A 20,861-nucleotide genomic window follows, 5' to 3' on the forward strand; every position below is an offset into this window, starting at 1 on the left:
CAGAAAATGATATTTTATGTGAATATGATTCTTAGATAAACTTACCGATAACTTCGGCACATTGTATAAATGGATCTCCTGAAAATCGTGTGGGGCAGCTACAGATAGGAATATGATCTTGAACTCGGCATTCGGCTCTAAATCCACAAGATCCTTCACATGGATTTCTGCACTTTTCAGCTATACAAGCTTGATGCGACGGACAATCAGTATTGACTAGACATTCTGGATGACAGTTTGGTGGTGCACCTATGTATCCACCAGTGCATGAACACGAAGGATTTCCATTAATCGCTCGGCATTCGCTGTATGGTCCGCATGGATTTGGAGAACACGGTTCTATCGGCTGTACTTCAGTTTCGGTAAACTGAATTTCTCGACATCGACTGAAAGGATCGCCAGTTGTTCCAAGTGGACAACTACATAAAGGACTATGGTTTATAACTTGGCAATGTGCACCTATTCCACAAGTTCCTCTACACGGATCAGCACATTTAAGTTTATGACAAGCGCGGTCTGGTGAACATTCGCTACTCACTGTACACTCAGGACGGCAGTCAGGTGGTGCGCCTTTATAATCTGGCAAACATTCACATGATGCCAAACCACCGTTTTCTCTACATACACTGTTTGGCCCACAAGGAGATGGCTGGCAAGGTTTTATTTCGAGTGCAGTTTGTTCCTTCGAACATTGAATGAATGGGTTACCCGAATATCCTTTAGCACAAGCGCACGTAGGGACATGATTTATAACAGTACATTCAGCAAAGTTTCCACAAATTCCTGGACAAGGATCTGCGCACTTATTACGTATACAAGCTTTATCTGCAGAACAATCGGAACTTAATACACATTCTGGTCTGCAACCTTCATATGGATTTCCTTGATAACCTTCTAAACAAGAACATGCTCCTGCACCGTCTCTTTGTGAGCAAACAGCGTTCATTCCACAAGGTGAAGGATCACATGGTTTCACAACTTTTTCTGAAAAATAAAAATTATACAAACATATTTATATTGAAGTAGGTCATAAGGCAGAATTATAAAGCATCTACAAATTTACAAATATCATAGTTACTATTCCACAAAGCGATTTTTATGACACAAAGATATATAAAATTATGAATAAAATATTCCATATACATAAATTAATTACTTTTAATCGTACCTTCTTGAGGAACACACTGTAAGAAAGGATTTCCTGTATATTTTTCGCGACAAACGCAAGATACAGTGTGACTAACAATAACGCAATCTGCGTTTACTCCACATGATCCTGGGCAGGGGTCTATACACTTATTTCTAACACATGCTTGGTTAGATGGACAATCTGGATTAATGACACATTCTGGTCTACAGTTTGGTGGCTGTCCAATATAATCATCAGCGCATCTGCAATTAGCTTTTTCATTTCTTTCAATACATATAGAATTTGGTCCACATGGAGATGGATTACAAGCGTCTACTGGTTCCAATGGCGTCATTACAATATCAAAGCAACTCTTAAACGGATCACCAGTTTGTCCTAAATTACAACTGCAGATTGGACTATGATTAATGACTTCACATCGGGCCTGAAGACCACAGGCGTTAATGCATGGATTAATACATTTTTGGTTTACACAGGCTTTTGTAGGAGGGCACTCTGAGCTAACAACACACTCGGGTCTACATGCAGGTGGAGAACCTTGGTAACTTTCAACACAGGCACAAACTGCAGTATTTTCGACAGTTCTACACACGCTATTTGGTCCACAAGGTGATGGATGACAAGGATCTAAAGGTGGTGACTTTTCTCTTTCCATATGTTGACAATGCGTAAATGGATTTCCTGTATAATCTGAAATACAGGAACAGCTAGGTATGTGATTTATTACGTCACACTTAGCATTCTGACCACAAACTCCTGGGCAGGGATCACGACACTTGTTACGGAAGCATGCCTTATCTCTAGGACATTCTTGGCTACCTGTACATTCTGGTCGGCAGGACTCATAAGGATTACCTCTATAATCTGGTAAACATGTACAAAAACCATTATCACATTTAGCATTAGGTCCACAAGGTGATGGATTACATGGATCTTGGGGAGATGGCGTTGTTGGTGCTGAAAAAAAGTTTACATATTCATAAAAATTATATATTGAAGTACACAGTTTATTTTTGTAATTAAATTAATAAAAAAATTGTTTAACTTGCACGCTCGCTATTAAGGAGAGATAGTGTTCATAGTTATGTTTTTCCAACCATTTTCGAGTCATTGATTATACAATTTAATTTTGTAGAAATTTACCTTCGGTGATAGGTGAACATCTTGAGAAGGGATCTCCGGTATAACCTTCATTACATACACAAACTGCAACATGGTTTAAAACGTGACAATTAGCTTCAACTCCACATGATCCTGGACATGGGTCTTCACATTTTTGTCTGACGCATGCAAGTGATGCTGGACACTCCGAATTTATGGTACATTCAGGACGACAGGATGGTGGTGAACCAACATATCCTGGCAAACATGAACAGGCCGGCCCACTTGACAATTGTTGGCAGCGAGAGTGTGGGCCGCAAGGTGATGGAGTACAAGATGGTGGTCTATCAGTAGTTGCTATAATAGCTGCAATTGAAAAGTAAAATTTAGGTAATATAATTATTTATTATTATTAAGAAATATTCAATAATTTTTAAGTATTGTACTCACGATAACATTGCGTAAATGGATCGCCAGTCATACCAGCGGGGCATGTGCAGATGGGGTTATGATTTTTAACTTGACAATGAGCTCGCAACCCGCAAGTGTTTGGACAAGGATCGTCACATTTCTGATTAATACATGCTCTAGATAGATCGCATTCACTGTTTACTACACATTGGGGTCTACATGATGGTGGTGATCCTATGTAGTTCGGGAGGCATGAGCATACTGCTTGCATATTGACCTGTCTACATTGACTATTAGGTCCACACGGTGTAGGTTCACAAGGATTTGAAGGTGGTTCATATGCTAAAAAAAATGAAAACATTTATTTAACCTTAAATAAATAAATATACTCGGCTCATTTAAGGGTAGAATAAAAGAAACAAGTTAGTAATTATGAGAGGAAGTCAAACAATTGATCGATTTAAAACACATGCTTGTTTTGGTCAGTAGCACCAAGTGTTATAGCTGAGCCAAAAACTCATTTCTATTAATGTTATAAAAAATAATACATATTTTCAAAACTTTATAGGATTAGTTTGCGCTTCTTTTTTTAAAAGTATATTTTAAAAAATGAATTTTAACACTTACAATCCAGAGCTATTTGTTTACATTGGAAGAAAGGATCTCCTGTATATCCCTTAGGACAAGTGCAAACCGGTATATGTTTTTCTACCGTGCATTGTGCAAACTGACCACACGTTCTTGGACAGGGGTCAATGCATTTATATCGAGTACAAGCCAGATTTAAAGGACAATCGTCATTGCTCTCGCATTCTCTGCGGCATCCTTGCGGGCTGTATGGGTCACCCTCATAGCCTTCAGAACAGAAGCAAGCTCCTGCTCCATTGTGTTCACGACATTCAGCATTTGGCCCGCATGGTGACGGTGAGCATGGACTTGATGTAGGTGTCATTTCCGTAGCTAAAATCAATAAAAAAAACTTTTAATCACTTATATTTAAAAGTTTAGATGGGATTATAATAGTATATAATAAATAAGAATATAATACGTATCTATTTATGTTACTCACACGAAATTATTATTTGCACGCAGTTACTTGTAGCGTCCCCAGTAAAACCTTGCTGGCAGTTACATACTGGCCTATGATTAACCGTCAAACAGAGAGCATTTAGACCGCATGCATTTTGACATGGATCTTTACAACGTTCATTAATGCAAGCTGTATTACTGGGACATTCAGCATCTATAGAACATTCTGGTCTACAGTTTGGTACTCTTCCGATGTAGTTTGGTAAACAAGAACAAGCAGCTTGATCGCCTATTACTCTACACTCTGAATTCGGTCCGCACGGCGATGGTTCGCAGGGATTTGTTGGCACAGTTCCTATGAAAAAATAAACAAATTTTAATTTATATTTTGTAACGACTCCATTATGACAAGTATTTATAGCTCGGTAAATTATATTTTTTAAGTATTCAATTCCAAAAAACAAATATTATCACAATTTAATAAACAAGTCAAATTTCTTAGTAGGTATAACTTTATTCTTACTTTCTTCCAGAGCGCATCTTGTAAATGGATCACCAGTGTATCCAGGGGTGCAACTACATATTGGATTATGGGTAACAACTTGACAGCGAGCGTTTAATCCACATGTGTTCGGGCATGGATCTACACACTTCTTATTAACACAAGCCTTGTCTTGGGGACATTCAGAACTAACAATACATTCAGGACGACAAGTAGGCGGTGTTCCGATGTATCCACTTTCACATGTACATACACTGTGACCGTTCACTGTACGACAAAGACTGTTTGGTCCACATGGAGATGGTTGACAAGGATTTTGGTCTGCATCATCTCTTTCGGGTATAACTAAAAAAACAATTGGAATTATGTCTATTCTTTATTAAAAAAGAAATTACTTACTTAAGCGAATATAAAAAAATAATAATTTGTATCCTTACGTTGAACTTCGCATCGAGTAAGTGGATTTCCGGTGTAACCAGTAAGACATGTGCACGTTGGAGCATGGTTTATAGTTCTACATTCTGCATTTATTCCACATGCCCCTGGACATGGATCTCTACATCTATTATTTGAGCAAGCTTTATTGCGATCACAATCGGAATTCGACACGCACTCCGGCCGACAGCCTGTGTATGGGTCTCCAAAGTATTCCGGGAGACATGAACAAGATCCAATACCATTTCTTTCTTTACAAATTGCATTAGCACCACAAGGTGATGGATTACATGGGTTCGGCGGCGGTTCTGGAGTATCTGTTAATAATAAATGAGTAAACAATTATTTAGGCCCTATTTCACAGTTCGAACCTGACATTAAATTAGAAACTTACGTTCAATAATAGAACATCCACTGAAAGGATCACCTGTATATCCTTGAACACAATGACATAAGGCTACATGATTTGCTACCGTACATTCTGCATTGAATCCACAAGATCCAGGACATGGATCTACACACTTTTCATTTTGACATGCAAAATTACCAGGGCATTCCGCATTAATAGAACATTCTGGTCTACAGTTTGGTGCAACACCGATATAATTTGGTAAGCATGAGCATGCAGGCGCTTCACCAACTACTTTACATTGTGAATAAGGACCACACGGCGATGGAATACATGGATTTCCCTTAGGCACCGGAAGAATAGGTTCTAAGAAAAAAGTACAATCATAAGACACAAGTAGATAAAGTAAATAATAGTAGAATAAAGCAAAAAGAATAGTAAAAGTAATAAAGTAAAAGTGTAATAAAAAGTTCACAGAAAATAGAGATCATGCAAATAAATGGGGGATTGTAATTTAAATAACACCAATTTTTATTGATTTGTTTAGTTTTAATATTCATTTTAATCGAACTTTTTAATTGTTTCTTACTTTGTTCCAGTTGACAAGTTACAAAAGGATCACCAGTAAAACCTGCTTTGCATGTACAAATAGGATTATGGTTTATAACTTGGCATCTTGCATTGACACCACATGTTCCCACACATGGATCTCTACACTTTTGTTTAATACACGCTTGATGCTGTGGACAGTCTGTACTGATGACACACTCCGGTCTACATGTCGGTGGGGATCCTATATAGTCTTCTTGGCACGAACAAACCCCATGTCCATCGAATACTTTACAGTTGCTATATGGACCGCATGGTGACGGAAGACACGGATTTATGTCTGCTGGAACTAAAATACACGATATGTGTAATTTGATTTTCAGCAAATTATTATAATAACGTATAACGTGGAATACTAACTGTTTTTCTGTGGATAACAAGATATTGTGGGGTTTCCTTCGTATCCATCAATACACAAGCAAACAGGAGTATGATGTGCTACGTTACATAATGTGTTGACTCCACATGCGCCTTCACAAGGATTAACACATTTATTATTTGAACATGCTTTGTCTGTGGGGCAATCATTATTTGTAACACATTCAGGACGGCAGCCCATGTAAGGATCACCAAAATAATCAGGCAAGCATGTGCAAGCTCCAGCTGAATTTTTTTCTGTGCATATTGAGTTTGGTCCACATGGGGATGGATTACACGGAGTTGTGTCATATTCGCTGGCAACTGTTACTGTACAAAGAAAACCAAAGTTTTACTATTAATAATAACTCTTTTCTTAGGTTTAGAATATATTTTATAATCTACACTTACCAATAAAGTAACAACCACTAAATGGATCTCCTGTATAACTTTCTTGGCAATGACAAACTGCTTTATGAGAGATAACAATACAATCTGCGTGTGCACCACATGATCCCTCACAAGGGCTGGTACATTTTTCGCGTATGCAAGCAAGATTACTTGGACATTCTTCATCGTAAATACATTCTGGGCGGCAATTTGGCGCTCTACCAACATATCCAGGTTTACATGAACATGCCGGTGTTTCACCAACTATACGACATTGAGAATTTGGCCCACATGGAGAAGGAATGCATGGATTACTAGATGGTTTTATTTCGCCTAAAATTTAAATAAGATTTTATTTTTCACTTAACCTGTTTAATTATATAACACTTGCAATGTTAAAATGTATATCGACTTACGTTGTTGAAAGATACATTGTATAAAAGGATCGCCTACGTAGTTATGTGGGCAACTGCACAAAGCATTATGATTTACAACGGTACATTTTGCATTTTGTCCACAAGCTCCAATACATGGATCCACACATTTAGTATTGCTACACGCTCTGTTTGGCATGCAGTCGCTGCTAACCATACATTCGGGACGACATGAAGGTGGTGAACCGAAATATTCTTCTTGGCATGCACATATAGCATGACCGTGACTTACTCGACATACACTATTGGGACCACATGGTGATGGTGTACAAGGATCTATTGGTTTGTCTATTTGGCCTACAATTTAAAAATTTCATGTTAAATATTTGTCATATTATGGATATTAAATATTTTTCAATTATTTTTTTCAACATACTTAGGTAACATGAAGTAAAGGGGTTTCCTTCGTAACCGTCAAAACAAGCACATGACGGAGCATGATTATTTACACGACATTCTGCATTCATACCACAAACTCCAGGGCAGGGATCTTTACACTTATTGTTAATACATGCTTTATCCTTGGGACAATCGGAATTTAGGACGCACTCAGGTCTGCATTCTATATATGGATCACCATAATAGTCTGGTAAGCAAGAACATGATCCTGCTCCATTCCTTTCTTTGCATACAGCATTAGAGCCACAGGGTGACCTAGCGCATGGATTCTCATATTGAGGTTCAATTACTGAAATAACAAGTTATCATAATTTTAAATATTTTCGTAATAATATGCACTTCACAAGCTATTGTATATTTTCCGTACAAAACTTACTTGGCATCAAATAACATCCGGAAAATGGATCACCAGTGTACCCTGAATCGCAAGTGCATATAGGTACATGTTTAACAACATCACATGCAGCATGAATACCACAAGAACCTGGACATGGGTCACCGCATTTTTCAGAAATACATGCTAAATTTCCGGGACATTCAGAATTCATAGTACATTCAGGTCTGCAATTGGGTGGACGACCGATGTAATTGTTCAAACATGAACAAACCGGTAATCCGTTAATATCCTTACATTGTGAATGTGGACCACATGGATTGGGCAGACAGTTATCAACTGGAGTCATTTGTTCTGTTTAAAAAAATGTTTTATTTTTGTCAATTACGATCATTAATGATTGATGTTAATAATTAGTACTAATTGAATGTTAATAACTTACTGTCTTCCAAATAACATCGCACAAATGGATCACCCGTATAATCACTGAAGCAACTGCATACAGGATTGTGATTTACAACTTGACAATTTGCGTTCATACCGCAAGTACCCGGACAAGGATCTTGGCATTTTTGGTTTACGCATGCTCTGTTTGGTCGACAATCAGAACTAACGATACATTCCGGTCGACAGTTAGGTGGTGAACCCACACACATATCGAGACACGTACAAACAGCGTGACCGTTAAATGTTCGACATTTACTATAAGGGCCACAGGGTGAAGGGTGGCAAGGATCAACTGGATCTTGAATAGCTGAAGTACATAAGAGGAAATAAAGAAATCATAATATAAATTTACATCAAAATAGTATAAAGAAGGATAAAGAAATAGTATCTTACGTATTATAGGAGTACATGCATGAAGAGGGTTTCCAGTAAATCCATTTAAGCAGTAACATGAAGGTGCATGATTCGTGACACTACATTCAGCGTTGCGCCCACATGTTCCTGGACAAGGATCTACGCATTTATTATTAAAGCAAGATGTGTCCATGGCACAATCTGTATTCATAACGCATTCGGGTCTACAGCCTAAATATGGATCCCCATAAAATTCATCTATACAAGTGCAAGCGCCAGCACCACCTTTTTCCCGACAAATTGCATTAGGTCCACAAGGCGAAGGATTGCAAGGTTGTCGTGGAACTTCTTTAGAAACTGAAATTGGAAGGTGGAAGAACAACACATATGAAAAGATTTCATGCAGTCATAGCGGGTATCGAGAAATAATAACAAACACTTACTTTCAAATGGATTACAACCGGCAAAAGGATCTCCAGAGTAACCTTCGTCACAGGAACATATCGGCCGATGATTCTGAACCGTACACTTGGCGTTGAAACCGCAGGAGCCCACACAAGGATTGATGCAGATTCCGTTGAGGCATGCGAGTGCGAGCGGACAGTCTTGATTGATGAGGCATTGTGGGCGGCAGGCCGGAGGAGCTCCGAGCGTTCCCGGCTCACACGCGCACACGGCACGTCCAATTTCATTCCGACACGTTGAATGGGGTCCGCACGGAGATGGTAAACAAGGATCGGGTGCTGGTTGAGAAATAGCTGTGGAACAACAATAATACACTGAATTTTCTGATAAAAATTAATTGATTGGTATATTTCAATGGAAACTAAAGTAAAGAGAATATCATAAAACATATTTCAAAATAAATATAATACAAAAATAGGACACGAAAAGTTTGTTTTGTTTGATTTTCTAATATGTTCTAAGAGCGATAATAAAGAAGAATTTCACTTGCTGAATGCTGATCTTTTGTGTTAAAAAATAACTTTTATATAAAAAAATAATGTCGTGTTAGTTACGCTACTCAAGATGACTGGACGAATTTTAATGATTTTTTTTTGTTTAGATTTGTGAGGACACACTGGTTCTGTATAGTAACTGTTAAAATTGTGAAAACACAAAAATTACGACTACCCGGGTAACTTACACTAAATAATGCATTCTAAATTAATACTGCATATAAAATAAATAACTTACTCTTCCTATAGCATTTGATGAACGGATCACCCTCTGGGAAACTTTCTGGACACGAACAAATCGGATTATGTCCGACAACGTGACAACGTGCGTCAAGACCACAGCTGTGTATGCAAGGATCTTTACATTTGAGATTTATGCAAGCTTTAGTAGGTGGACAGTCAGAATTAACTGCACATTCCGGTCGGCAAGCGGGAGGAGCTCCTTGATATCCAACTCGACATGAACATGCTGCTCTGTTATTAACGATGTGACATTCGCTGTTTGGTCCACATGGAGAAGGCTCGCAGGGGTTGAAAGGTGTGGCTATTGAAAAAAATAAAGGTCAGTATGGATATTCAATACGATTGAAGTTTATGACAAACAATTGAATAAACTCCAATTGTAGCGTTGCCTGTTAGTCCATTGAAATGTTACATTTTTTAGGCCTAACCTTGCGTTTTTTAGAGGACGCAATTTTGCGTATTTTTCTACACATCAAAAAAATAAAATTGCGTCCTCTAAAAAATGCAACCCCAAATGTAACTTTTCAATGGACTGTGTATGTAAATCTTTATTAATACTCGTATAATAGAACAAAGAATTTTGTCTAAAGAGATAAGAAAAGTAAAGTGATGCTCATTGAGAAATGTTGTAAGTATGCAATTAAAATGAACTTTTGAAGAGTTGCAGAAATTATTTAAAAGAAATACTAAAAAAAAGAACATTTCTTTTTACTTACGATTTCTATACTCCGGTCTACAAGAAGAAAACGGATCACCCTCATAGCCTTTAAAGCAGGTACACACCGGCACGTGATTAGTTACAATGCATTCTGCATTAACTCCGCATAGGTCTTTGCATGGGTCCCGACAATGATTTGATAAACAAGCTAAATGATTGGGACAATCTGAGTTTAAGATACACTCAGGTCTACATCCTCCTGCATATGGATTGCCAATGTTAGGTGGGATGCATGAACAACGAGCTGCATTATTTATTACGGTGCATATCGTATTTTCTCCACAAGGCGAAGGATTACAAGGACTTACAGAATCGTCCTTTGAAATTGCCACACAACCTATGAAAGCGTCTCCTTTATGACCTTCCAGGCAGCTGCATAGGGGTGTATGATTGATAACGTTGCATTTTGCATTGTTTCCGCAAGCTTCTGTACATGGATCGGAACACTTTTCATTAATACACGCCTGATTAGGTGGACACTCTTGACTTATAACACATTCCGGCCGACAGTACGGAGGTGCTCCTGAGTAGTTGAGTTGACAAGAACACACCGGATGATTTGATTTAATTTCACATACTGAATTAGGTCCACAAGGGGATGGTACACATGGATTTGAGTCAATTGGTGTACTTTCAACGAAAGCTGTGCATGCTATGAATGGATCGCCGGTTTCTCCAGATCCACAGCTACATATAGGATTATGATTAACTACAATACATTGAGCACCAACGCCACAGCTGCCTTGACATGGATTTACACATTTCTGATTTACACAAGTTTCTTTCTGCGTACAGTCAGAGTTACTAACACATTCAGGTTGGCACATGGGTGGTATACCTCTAAAACCTGGTAAACAAGAACAAACTGCAAATCCTGTATCTGATACGAGGCAACGACTGTACGCTCCGCAAGGAGACGGGTCGCAAATAGACAATGTTGTTGGTATATTCGGCTGATTTTGACACCGAACGTATGGATCGCCTGTTAAATTGGGTGGGCAATAACATACAGCATGATGATTAATTGTCTCACATTGCGCTCCTATACCACAAACATCTCTGCATGGATTTTCACATTTATTATTTAAACATGCTAAGTCTGAACTACAATCACTGTTTACAACACATTCTGGTCGGCATGAAATATATGGATTTCCAACGAAATTTGGAAGACATTGACATGTTAAACCACCATTTCTATCATCACATCTAGCATTTGAACCACACTGCATATTATCACATATTTCCGGTAAAATAGCTGAAAATAATTAAGTTTAGTTAATTATTGAGAACTTACTTCAAAAGGGGAATGAGAAATCTAAGTTATATAGGTCTACCAGAATCTGATGGCATATTTATATTTGAGAAATAAAAGATTTTCATGTGGCAACTTATTTGACAACTATCAAATTGGTTGTCAAATTATTTGTCTTTTTTGTAGTTGATGAATAATTTTTAGGATTTTGTCTAAAAAATCTTCGAAAATGTCGAAAAAGCCGCTGCGATCACAAGCAAGATGTGTTGTTTATAATGTGTATAGAAAAACATTCGATGAAGAAGGGTCAAACACATCACAATTTTCAATTTTGAAGATTTTATTGGTAAATTGGACTTACCCGTTTTGATACTTTAAATTAAAAAATATTGTATGTAGGTTACTATAATATTGTTCGTTGATTAGAATATAATTTTATGAAAACTTATTACAGGAGTTTCCAATACGGCTATTCTTCAAGTCCAAGCTATCCAAGTCAATTTTATAATGTGTGTATCTGTTAATACTTACGAAAATAAACATAGTTTTATTTTATTTTATAAAAAATTATAAGCAGTTTTGATCTACATTATCATTATATCGATATTTTCACATGGCATACTGGTAATGAATATACAAATATAGGTATGTGTAAATAATAATATATAATACCTGTATAAAAGTAATATGTATAATTATTGTATATTATACATGTAAGTATGTACCTACATAATATTAAATGGATATCTCATTATTAAGTACAGTATTGTCCACTTATGTAATGTGACTATATATATTGAGGACAAAATAAAAAATAAGCAGTATCAAGATCGTTCAGTCCATTTTCCCTAGGGTTGCACACTCAAAATTTTGATTTCCCTAATTGCCATCAGATTCTGGTTTACCTATACTTACGATTAGAGGTTGTTTTACAATTTTCATAAGGATTTCCATCAAAACCATTCCTGCATCTGCACACAGGATTATGTTGGTAAACTGTACATTCTGCATTTAGACCACAAGAGCTGGCGCATGGATCTACACATTTATTTCTTATACATGCTCTATCAAATGCGCAATCCGAACTCAACAAACATTCCGGCCTGCATGCAGGATTATTGATGGAATTAGGTCCAACACATAAATTACAAACTGCAAATTTGTCTCCGAAGGTATCGCAGTAAGAACTGGTATCACACGGATTTGGTAAACAGGGTTGTTTTGTGGAATTATCCGGCGTTATTACTATAGCTAAAAAGAAATAGATAATTTAATTAAGTTGAGAGACACATTATTTTATTAAAAAGAATTTTAAAGCCATAAAACGTAATATAAAAATAATCATGAGAGTTGTGTAACAGTGTAATCAAGAAATACAAGAATCATAATATGACTTTATAAATAACTTACGTCGATATATGCACTGGATCAATGGATCTCCTATATAGCCATCTGGGCATAGGCATGATACTGTGTGGTCAGAACACAAACAAACGGCGTTAATTCCACAAACGTTTTTCGTTGCACATGGATCCACACATTTACTATTAATACAAGATTCGCTGGACAAACAATCGGAATTCATTATGCATTCTGGTTTACATTCTGTCAATGGGTCACCTTGGAAGTCTGGTGGGCATGAGCAAACTGCTTTGTTCCCAACATCTTGACACATGGCATTTGTTCCGCATTTCGTTTTAGAGCACGGGCTATTTGATTTCTGACTTTCTGGTAGTAAGCAGCAAAGAAGTGGATTGCCTTCATAGCCATCTTCACATACGCATACAGGGTGATGAGATTCAACATGACATTTTGCATTCAGGCCACATACGCCAGGACAAGGATCACGGCAAGTATATCCGATACAGGCTCTATTTATTGGACATTCATCATCTATTTCACATTCACGTGACAAGCACCCGTTTAAACTATATGGGTCTCCAGTACTACCCTCTGGACAAATGCATGATACCTGACCTTCATAGTTAACGTTACATATGGCTTGAGGACCACAAGGATTTGGACTACATGGACTCTTTTGAGGCTGACAGCCTATATAAGGATCACCTATAAATCCAGCACGACAGAAGCACATTTCAGTGTTACTGCTGACGTAACAATCTGCATTAGTTCCACATTTGCCTGGCTTACATAATACTTCCGGTGGTAAGTAAAATTGATGGTTGCAAGATTTATAAGGATTGCCAATAGTATTTTCAGGACAATAACAAGCAGGAGTTCTATTAGGATCACAACGAGCTCCAATGCCGCACGTGTTAGGTTCACACGGATTTCGTGCTTCGATGCATCCTCTGACAGTATTCGGACTTTCTACGTAACCTGGTAAACAGGTACACTTCGAAAAACCATTAGACAAAACTGTGCATTGCGTATTAGGCCCACATGGAGAAGGATTACATGGGTTATTCGGTAACTGGCAAGGTTGCCTAGGTGGGTTGCCTTCATAATTTGGTAAACAGAAACAAGCTGGTTTGTCATCTATTACTCTACATCCTGTATTCGGTCCACATGGATTGGGTTCACATTCATTGCCCTCAGGAACTGAAAAAAATGTTTTTGTAAAATTATTAACCAAACATATTTTAGAATTAATAGAATTAACCGAGAGTCATTTATATGAACCGAGCATTACTACACTTACTGCAATTTTTGAATGGATTTCCAGTAAGACCTTTAGGGCAGAAACATATTGGATTTCCATTATCGTTTTCGCAGAATGCATTTACACCACACGGGTTAGGTGAACAGGGATTTGCTGGGGGCTCACAACCAATCATAGGATTGCCAGTAAAACCAGTCAAGCATTTACAAGAAGCACGATGATTGATAACGTCACAAATTGCGTTTATACCACATCTGCAGGGAGAGTCACATTTACCATTTATACATGCTTCTGTATTTGCGCATTCGTTATCTGATCGGCACCCTTGTACTAAAATAATAACACGAATATTAGTTAATTTTAGAACGACGAAATAATAGAAAAACCATTGCTCGTGAAATGGGATTAGAACCCGCGGTTTACAATGCATCGTAGCGTCACTTTGGGCAGCTACTCAAAAATTTAACTCAATCTAAATATTCTCAATATGAAAGTGAAATAACGTACCTTGGTAGCAGTCGAGGAAAGGATTTCCCGTAAATCCAGCTAGACATTTACACTGAATACCGTGGTTCACAGGGTAACATTCGGCATTTTCACCACAAGTATCAACAGCGCACGGGTTAATACATACTCGATTCAATCTGTCACATAGCAGTTCGGGCGGACAATCTTCATTATACTGACATACTGAATGGGATTCAACGACTAAAAATAAAACGTTGAAATTTATTGTACTGTATCTTTATTGGTGAATATACCCAATATGTTCATGATGCTTACCTGGCACACACCCGACGTATCCATTTCCCTGGTATCCTTCAACACAGCTGCAATCTGATCCATGATTGGTGTTTATACAAACTGCATTAGGTGCACACGGGTTATGTATGGCACACGGGTGTTGACATGCATTATTTATACAAGCTTCCGTCAAGTGACATTCTTCATTTCGAGTGCAACCAGCTGAGTAAAATATAAAATAAATATATTTACAATTTCCGCATGCATTCTGTTTATTTACATTTTTAACTCTATATAATAAATAAATAATGTTCACATGAAACTTTAACGAATTGTTCTTTTTTTTTTAAATATATTTTCTGATGAATACTCATATAATATTACGTTCAAGTATATTATTTGAAACAATCTGGACTTGCAGAATATTGCTGCGGACAGAATTTTTTTGGACTAGCTCCTATCACTGTACTAAACTCAGAAAATTGATAGCACATCTTACTTACTTTCTAGGCCAACGAAAGAAGATAAAAAAGTTAACAAACTGTCAAGAGATCATTTTTTTGTTTTGAGAAGAAAGACTTACTTACTAAAGGCGCTACTTGATAAAGGTCAGTTGTTAACGTTATTTACACATTTATCTTATCTCGTTGGCCTTTTAAGACATAATTTTATATAAATGACAATATTTCACAAAAGCACATAATGTTAACCAGCCATTTTATTTATGAAACTACATTGTGTTTAAAATTGATATATTTTATGCAAATAAAGGTTCATCACCAAAATATATTATCTGCATTGGGAATCGAACCCATATTTCCTGTCGTAATCAAACGCGTGATTTCAAATAACAAATTAAAAACAAAAGGACTGACCTTTTCATGTTTATAATGATGTATTTGAACGCATTATTTCTAAATTAAAGACTTTTTAATAGCTATTCAATGCGATTTATTCATTATATTCGTAATGTCTTTGTCTCTCCGTTACCACGTTCGCAGTAAAGTATTTAAAACGTCGTGTTAAATAGTAAGGAATATATCACGTTTAGAATCTGCTAAAAAGTCTTTAAAATCTAAATATATAATACTCGCGTAAAATAAAAAAACACTACTAGCATAATTTTATGTACATATTTTTGTGTAGATAAATAATGCGAGTATTTTGTCCCTATGTATTCTTTTGCCCGAAATAATTAAAACTGTGATAAGAATGACAGCTTACATATTTTAGGTGAACATTTAACAGCAGGATCTCCCTCATGTCCGGCTGGACATGAACACATGGGCCTTTGTTTTACGGGTTGACAATTAGCTCCAATGCCACAAACATTGTCAAATTCACATGGGTTTTGACACAGTCCCATAAAACAAGCTTCAGTTTCTATACAGTCCCGGTCAGAATGACAAGGTTCTGGTGCCTTTGGAGTCCCAGGTGATTCTAGTATGTTACATGGTATATTAAATATTAGTTTGTTAAGAAAGAAATGAAGAATATTAATGTTTTATTTACAATTTACAATAACTTTATGTACACATTTTGTCCGATAAAACGCAAAAAAGTATATTGCCATATTGATTCATTTCTATGGAGAAATATGCAATAGCATACCTCTTGCACAGTTGTTCCCGGCCGGATCATCGCATTCACAAACTGCGACATGGCTGTAAACCTTACAGGTCGAGTTCTTTGTACACGGATTCTGCACCTCGCACGGATTTTGACAAACTCCATGGCTACAATTTTGGCTTAAGTCACAGTCGTCGTCTGTTGTACAGTGTGTTTTTGGGGTCAAAATGTCAGTGTTAGTATTAATTTCAGTTGAAGTTGATTCAGTTGATACAGTCATGTCAGTCCAAGCAGAAATATCGGAATCTTTCTGTCGAGAAGACAAATTGTCCGAGAAAGAATTAAAAGTTGCAGGTACAGTGGAAGGATATTTATCTTTACTTTGCAGTTTAGTCGAGGAATCTGTTGTTTTATCAATATTAAGTTCCGTTCTTGAGTAATCATAATTGGTAGAAATTGTAGTTATAAAATAATCGGGTATTGTACTCGAAGTAAAATCTTCATCATTCACAGTAATGGAATTTAAATTAGGTGGAGTTAGTGTAGTTGTTTCCGTAGGGCTAGTGCGATCATTTGCACTGTCTAATTGAGTGTATGATTCTATCGTACTCAATATTGTAGAGGATATTAAATTGTTATCATTTATCGATTGTAATGGCATTGTAGTAGTTTCGGTAGTATCCTTATCATTTTTTATAGAGTGATCCGTAGATTGAGTATAATATATATTTTGAGTAGAATATTCCGTTGTAAAGAACGTGCTTCTAGTAGTAGCTGGTGTTGATGGATCTGTTACTTGTTCTGAATTTTTCATAGGGTTTTCAGTCTGAGAAGATTGAGTTGTTTCTTTATATTCTTCAATATGTGTTGATTCAAAATCGTAAGTTATCTCCGTTATCGTTTCTTCCCTAGTAGTTGATCTAATTAGTCCTTCTGTAGAACTTGCCTCATCTTCTATTTTAACATTTTCAGTTGTTCTATAATCTGAATGTATAAATTGATCTTCATTAATGGCAACAGTAGAATGTGTATCTTCGATATCTAAATTATTTGGCTTATTTATATCTGTAGGTGTGGTTTTATGCAAATCTCCCTCATGTGTTACTTCTGACATATTTCCTTTAGTATCGATATCAATCAAGTCTACCGTTGACAATTTTTCATTTTCATTCTCAGTTGTAGCAGTTGCTTCTAAGTTCGTAGTATCATAAGAAGTATGATCAAAAGCAGTTCCCAAAGTGGACTCAGTGTTTAAATCACCTAAATTGCTGCTAGAGGAAGTAAGTATTGAATCCTTGTCAATTTGTGTAGTTATTGTATATTTCTCAGTTGTGATGTCAGTTTGAACTTGTTCCGTGGTGCCTTTATCATAAGTATCAGCATCATTTGTAGAAGCTGTATTAAAAATATTGTTAGTAGATATTGTGGCACTACTTTCTAATATATTTGAAGTTGTTTGAATATCTATCTCATTTCCATATTGAGTTATATCACTTGTAGTTCCTAATTCGTTATTATTGTTGTTTATATTACTCGTATCTACTGGAGGAATTTCTGTAGATTGGTGTATGTTAATTTCTGTATTTGCACTGTACTTGTTTGTAGTTGAATCTTCCGTCGTAAAGTCCGTCTCATTTTTTATTGTTGATATAGTGAAAGATGTGGAGCCAGAGTTCCCTGAATTATCAACTGTTGAAATCATATCAATCGACAGTGTTGAGTCGGTTAAATTGATATTTGCCGTATCATAGTTCTTACCAGGCTCAGTAGTATCCAAAGAAACATAAGCCGGAGTAGTCCCTAGATTATCTAGAGAATCATGCATAATAGTTTCAGAGAATGTTGTTGAAGTATTCGAATCAATATAATCTGTACTAACCTTTTCATACAAATCACTCTGTGTTACCGCATTCATAAATATCGGAATTGAGACAGGTTCCTGGTTAATCTCACTACGTTTTGTCGTTCGATCATACTCATTTTCATCAGGTCTATATTTTGGAATACTGGTAATTTGACTAGATGCATCTGTAGGCTCTGCGTGATATTTACTATCGCTATTTATTGTTTCAATGTTTATGCTAGAATATACTGTAGTCTTCTTTTCATTTTCTAGCTCAGTAGTTGATTGCGTAGACATTGATTCAGAATCTGTAATATCACCCTCATAATTAGTTGTGTATTTGGAGACACTTTCGATTATATTATCAAAGGTGGTTGTTGGAAGCTCAGTGTTTTGATAATCCAAAGTTGAAGATTTTAGATGAAGGTCAAAGTTGCCTGTTGTGTAGTCCAATGTATCATTTAATTCAGCTATTATCTCTGTAACTTGTGATAAATTTCTGATTTCATCTTTATTGCTAGTAATAACATCAGTAGTCTGGCTATCACTTATTGTATTTACAGTTGTTGTAACTGTATTTTTATACAGCCCTTCTTGTTCAGTAGATAAACCTTGTGATGAAGTGATAAAAGTATCACCTGTGTTGTAATTAGCGGTGGTAGAAATCATATCAGAGTGTCCCTCGGAGTATATAGTATTCACTGCGACATTTTTTTTGGTACTATATATTATTGTATTGGGTTCTGTACTCATTTTACTAGTATTTTCTGTTAATGGGTTTGTTACATCCTTACTTTTTATGGCAAATGTACTGAATTCACTTTCTTTATCCTGAATGGAAGTTGATGTGGATAAGTCGATTACATTGGATTGCATTGTAGAAGTCATTAGACCATTATTTTCATTATACATGTCGGTTACTTGGTTAAACGGAGACATACCATGTAACTTATTACTTAAATTTGAAGAATAGGTTTTTGTAGATTTTACTTTTTCTGTAAAGGATTCTGTCACTGTACTAAACTCATTCAAATTTGTTAAATCTCCTGTTGTAACGTCTTTAATTTCATTGGTTATTTTATTAATTTCTGGATTAATAGTTGTCTTACCACTTATGGAATCATCGTTTATAGTATTCTGAATATCTTTGCCTGTTACATATTTATTTGTTGCTGTTGGGTATAAAGTAGTATGATCTTCTGGATTACCGGTGGTAGTTTCAAATTCAGTGGTAAAAGTTAATTCGTTACTCAATGTACTTATTTTACTTTCTGTATAAGTTTCTGAAGTTTTTTCAGTTGTTTTATAACCATAGTCAATGTAGTTGGTAGAAGGTAAGGTAATATCACTAGTTACAGATTCCGTGGTCGTATCGAGAGAAAAACTAATGTCTCCTTGATCAGCATTACCAGTCGTCTGATAAGAATTTATGGCATTAACAGTCATATGAGTATGGATTGTAGTAGTCTTTTGTTCGGAATTAGGTTCATTCAAATTCTGACGACCAGTTATGAAGCTACCTACAGATTCAGTAGTGCTTAATAAATCTTGTGGTGAATATTCTTCTGTTGTTGTTTCTAGCATATCAATAGCTTGGTCACCTCTTTCGTGTGACACCGTAGTTCCTATATTAGAATCATTAAAATTTGTTTTGAGATTATTCAGGGGTGTAATAGTTGACATGAAATTTATAGTAGTAGCAGTTGAATTGACCGAACTTGAAGCAATAGATGGGCTAGTTGTATTCTGATACGAAGTTTTATTAAGATTTGTATGCTCTTCAAAAGAATTTTGTAAGTTTCGTCTATTCTCCTGATTCTTTGTATTTACAATTTCATTGATTCTCTTATGAGTACCGCTTGTTTCATTGCGCTTTAAGTATGGTTTATTAGTACTCGAAGTTGATTGTTCAGAATACGTGGTGTTATCAATCTTTATTGGTTCTTGGCTTTCAAATACAATGGGGGTGACTTCTTTCTTATTTTCAACATTTATAACTTTTTGAGTGTTTGTATCTATACCTTCACTAGTAATTTCACGTGTTTGATCTGTAGAATATGTACTTATTGTAAAGCTATCTGTTACCAGTGTAGAAGAAGACGTTATTTCTTCAATATCGACATTTGATTCTGTTACAATCGAATTCATTTGTAAAGGAATAATTGTTGAATCCACTTTATTTATTAAAGTATCGGTTGCTTGTGTATTAACATTATCGGTTATAGTATTAGTAGTCATTATAGTCGAGTCATAATTGTTAGTATTCAATTCAGATATCGTGTACTGTATTGTTGTAGTATCGGCGTTTGTTTCGGTTAGTGGGACATGTAAAGGCCGAGCATCTGTTAATAGAAATAGAGTAAATGTCGAATTAATTAAAATATTCACTTACTATAATAAACAACTATATTTTGTCCTAGCAAGGGCTATAAGCAAACAGAAACATTACATACATAAATAAATTAGAAATATAATGAAATGATTATGAAATGTGTTAAAAATATAGTATTTGAATGCTAGGCAGATAATTCACATCTACTTTATATAGCAGTGTTTTTGTGGAAAGTAAAGTTTTGTATTTACATTCCAAAAACTAAGAGAAGAAA

The 20,861-nt window shown here is 36.1% G+C and overlaps 1 protein-coding gene across 1 annotated transcript in view; it reads right to left on the reverse strand.

Moving 5' to 3' along the window:
- Positions 1-20,861, reverse strand: part of LOC123690972 — a 101,207-nt gene that overhangs the window by 47,153 nt on the left and 33,193 nt on the right. Inside the window, exons 28-54 of the mRNA XM_045635133.1 lie at positions 16,455-20,597; positions 16,068-16,283; positions 14,883-15,065; positions 14,607-14,807; positions 14,139-14,429; positions 12,887-14,038; positions 12,392-12,727; positions 10,220-11,479; positions 9,499-9,804; positions 8,745-9,059; positions 8,341-8,658; positions 7,943-8,254; positions 7,543-7,854; positions 7,144-7,455; positions 6,750-7,064; positions 6,355-6,666; positions 5,947-6,273; positions 5,567-5,875; positions 5,023-5,343; positions 4,631-4,945; positions 4,215-4,538; positions 3,732-4,046; positions 3,290-3,622; positions 2,702-3,004; positions 2,294-2,617; positions 1,169-2,107; positions 46-984 (exon numbers count right to left, since the gene is read on the reverse strand). Coding sequence (XP_045491089.1) covers positions 46-984; positions 1,169-2,107; positions 2,294-2,617; positions 2,702-3,004; positions 3,290-3,622; positions 3,732-4,046; positions 4,215-4,538; positions 4,631-4,945; positions 5,023-5,343; positions 5,567-5,875; positions 5,947-6,273; positions 6,355-6,666; positions 6,750-7,064; positions 7,144-7,455; positions 7,543-7,854; positions 7,943-8,254; positions 8,341-8,658; positions 8,745-9,059; positions 9,499-9,804; positions 10,220-11,479; positions 12,392-12,727; positions 12,887-14,038; positions 14,139-14,429; positions 14,607-14,807; positions 14,883-15,065; positions 16,068-16,283; positions 16,455-20,597 — 15,033 coding nt within the window. The remainder of the gene's footprint in view (positions 1-45; positions 985-1,168; positions 2,108-2,293; positions 2,618-2,701; positions 3,005-3,289; positions 3,623-3,731; positions 4,047-4,214; positions 4,539-4,630; positions 4,946-5,022; positions 5,344-5,566; positions 5,876-5,946; positions 6,274-6,354; positions 6,667-6,749; positions 7,065-7,143; positions 7,456-7,542; positions 7,855-7,942; positions 8,255-8,340; positions 8,659-8,744; positions 9,060-9,498; positions 9,805-10,219; positions 11,480-12,391; positions 12,728-12,886; positions 14,039-14,138; positions 14,430-14,606; positions 14,808-14,882; positions 15,066-16,067; positions 16,284-16,454; positions 20,598-20,861) is intronic.

Source organism: Colias croceus, chromosome 4, assembly GCF_905220415.1.
Source record: "Colias croceus chromosome 4, ilColCroc2.1".
Taxonomy (NCBI): domain Eukaryota; kingdom Metazoa; phylum Arthropoda; class Insecta; order Lepidoptera; family Pieridae; genus Colias; species Colias croceus.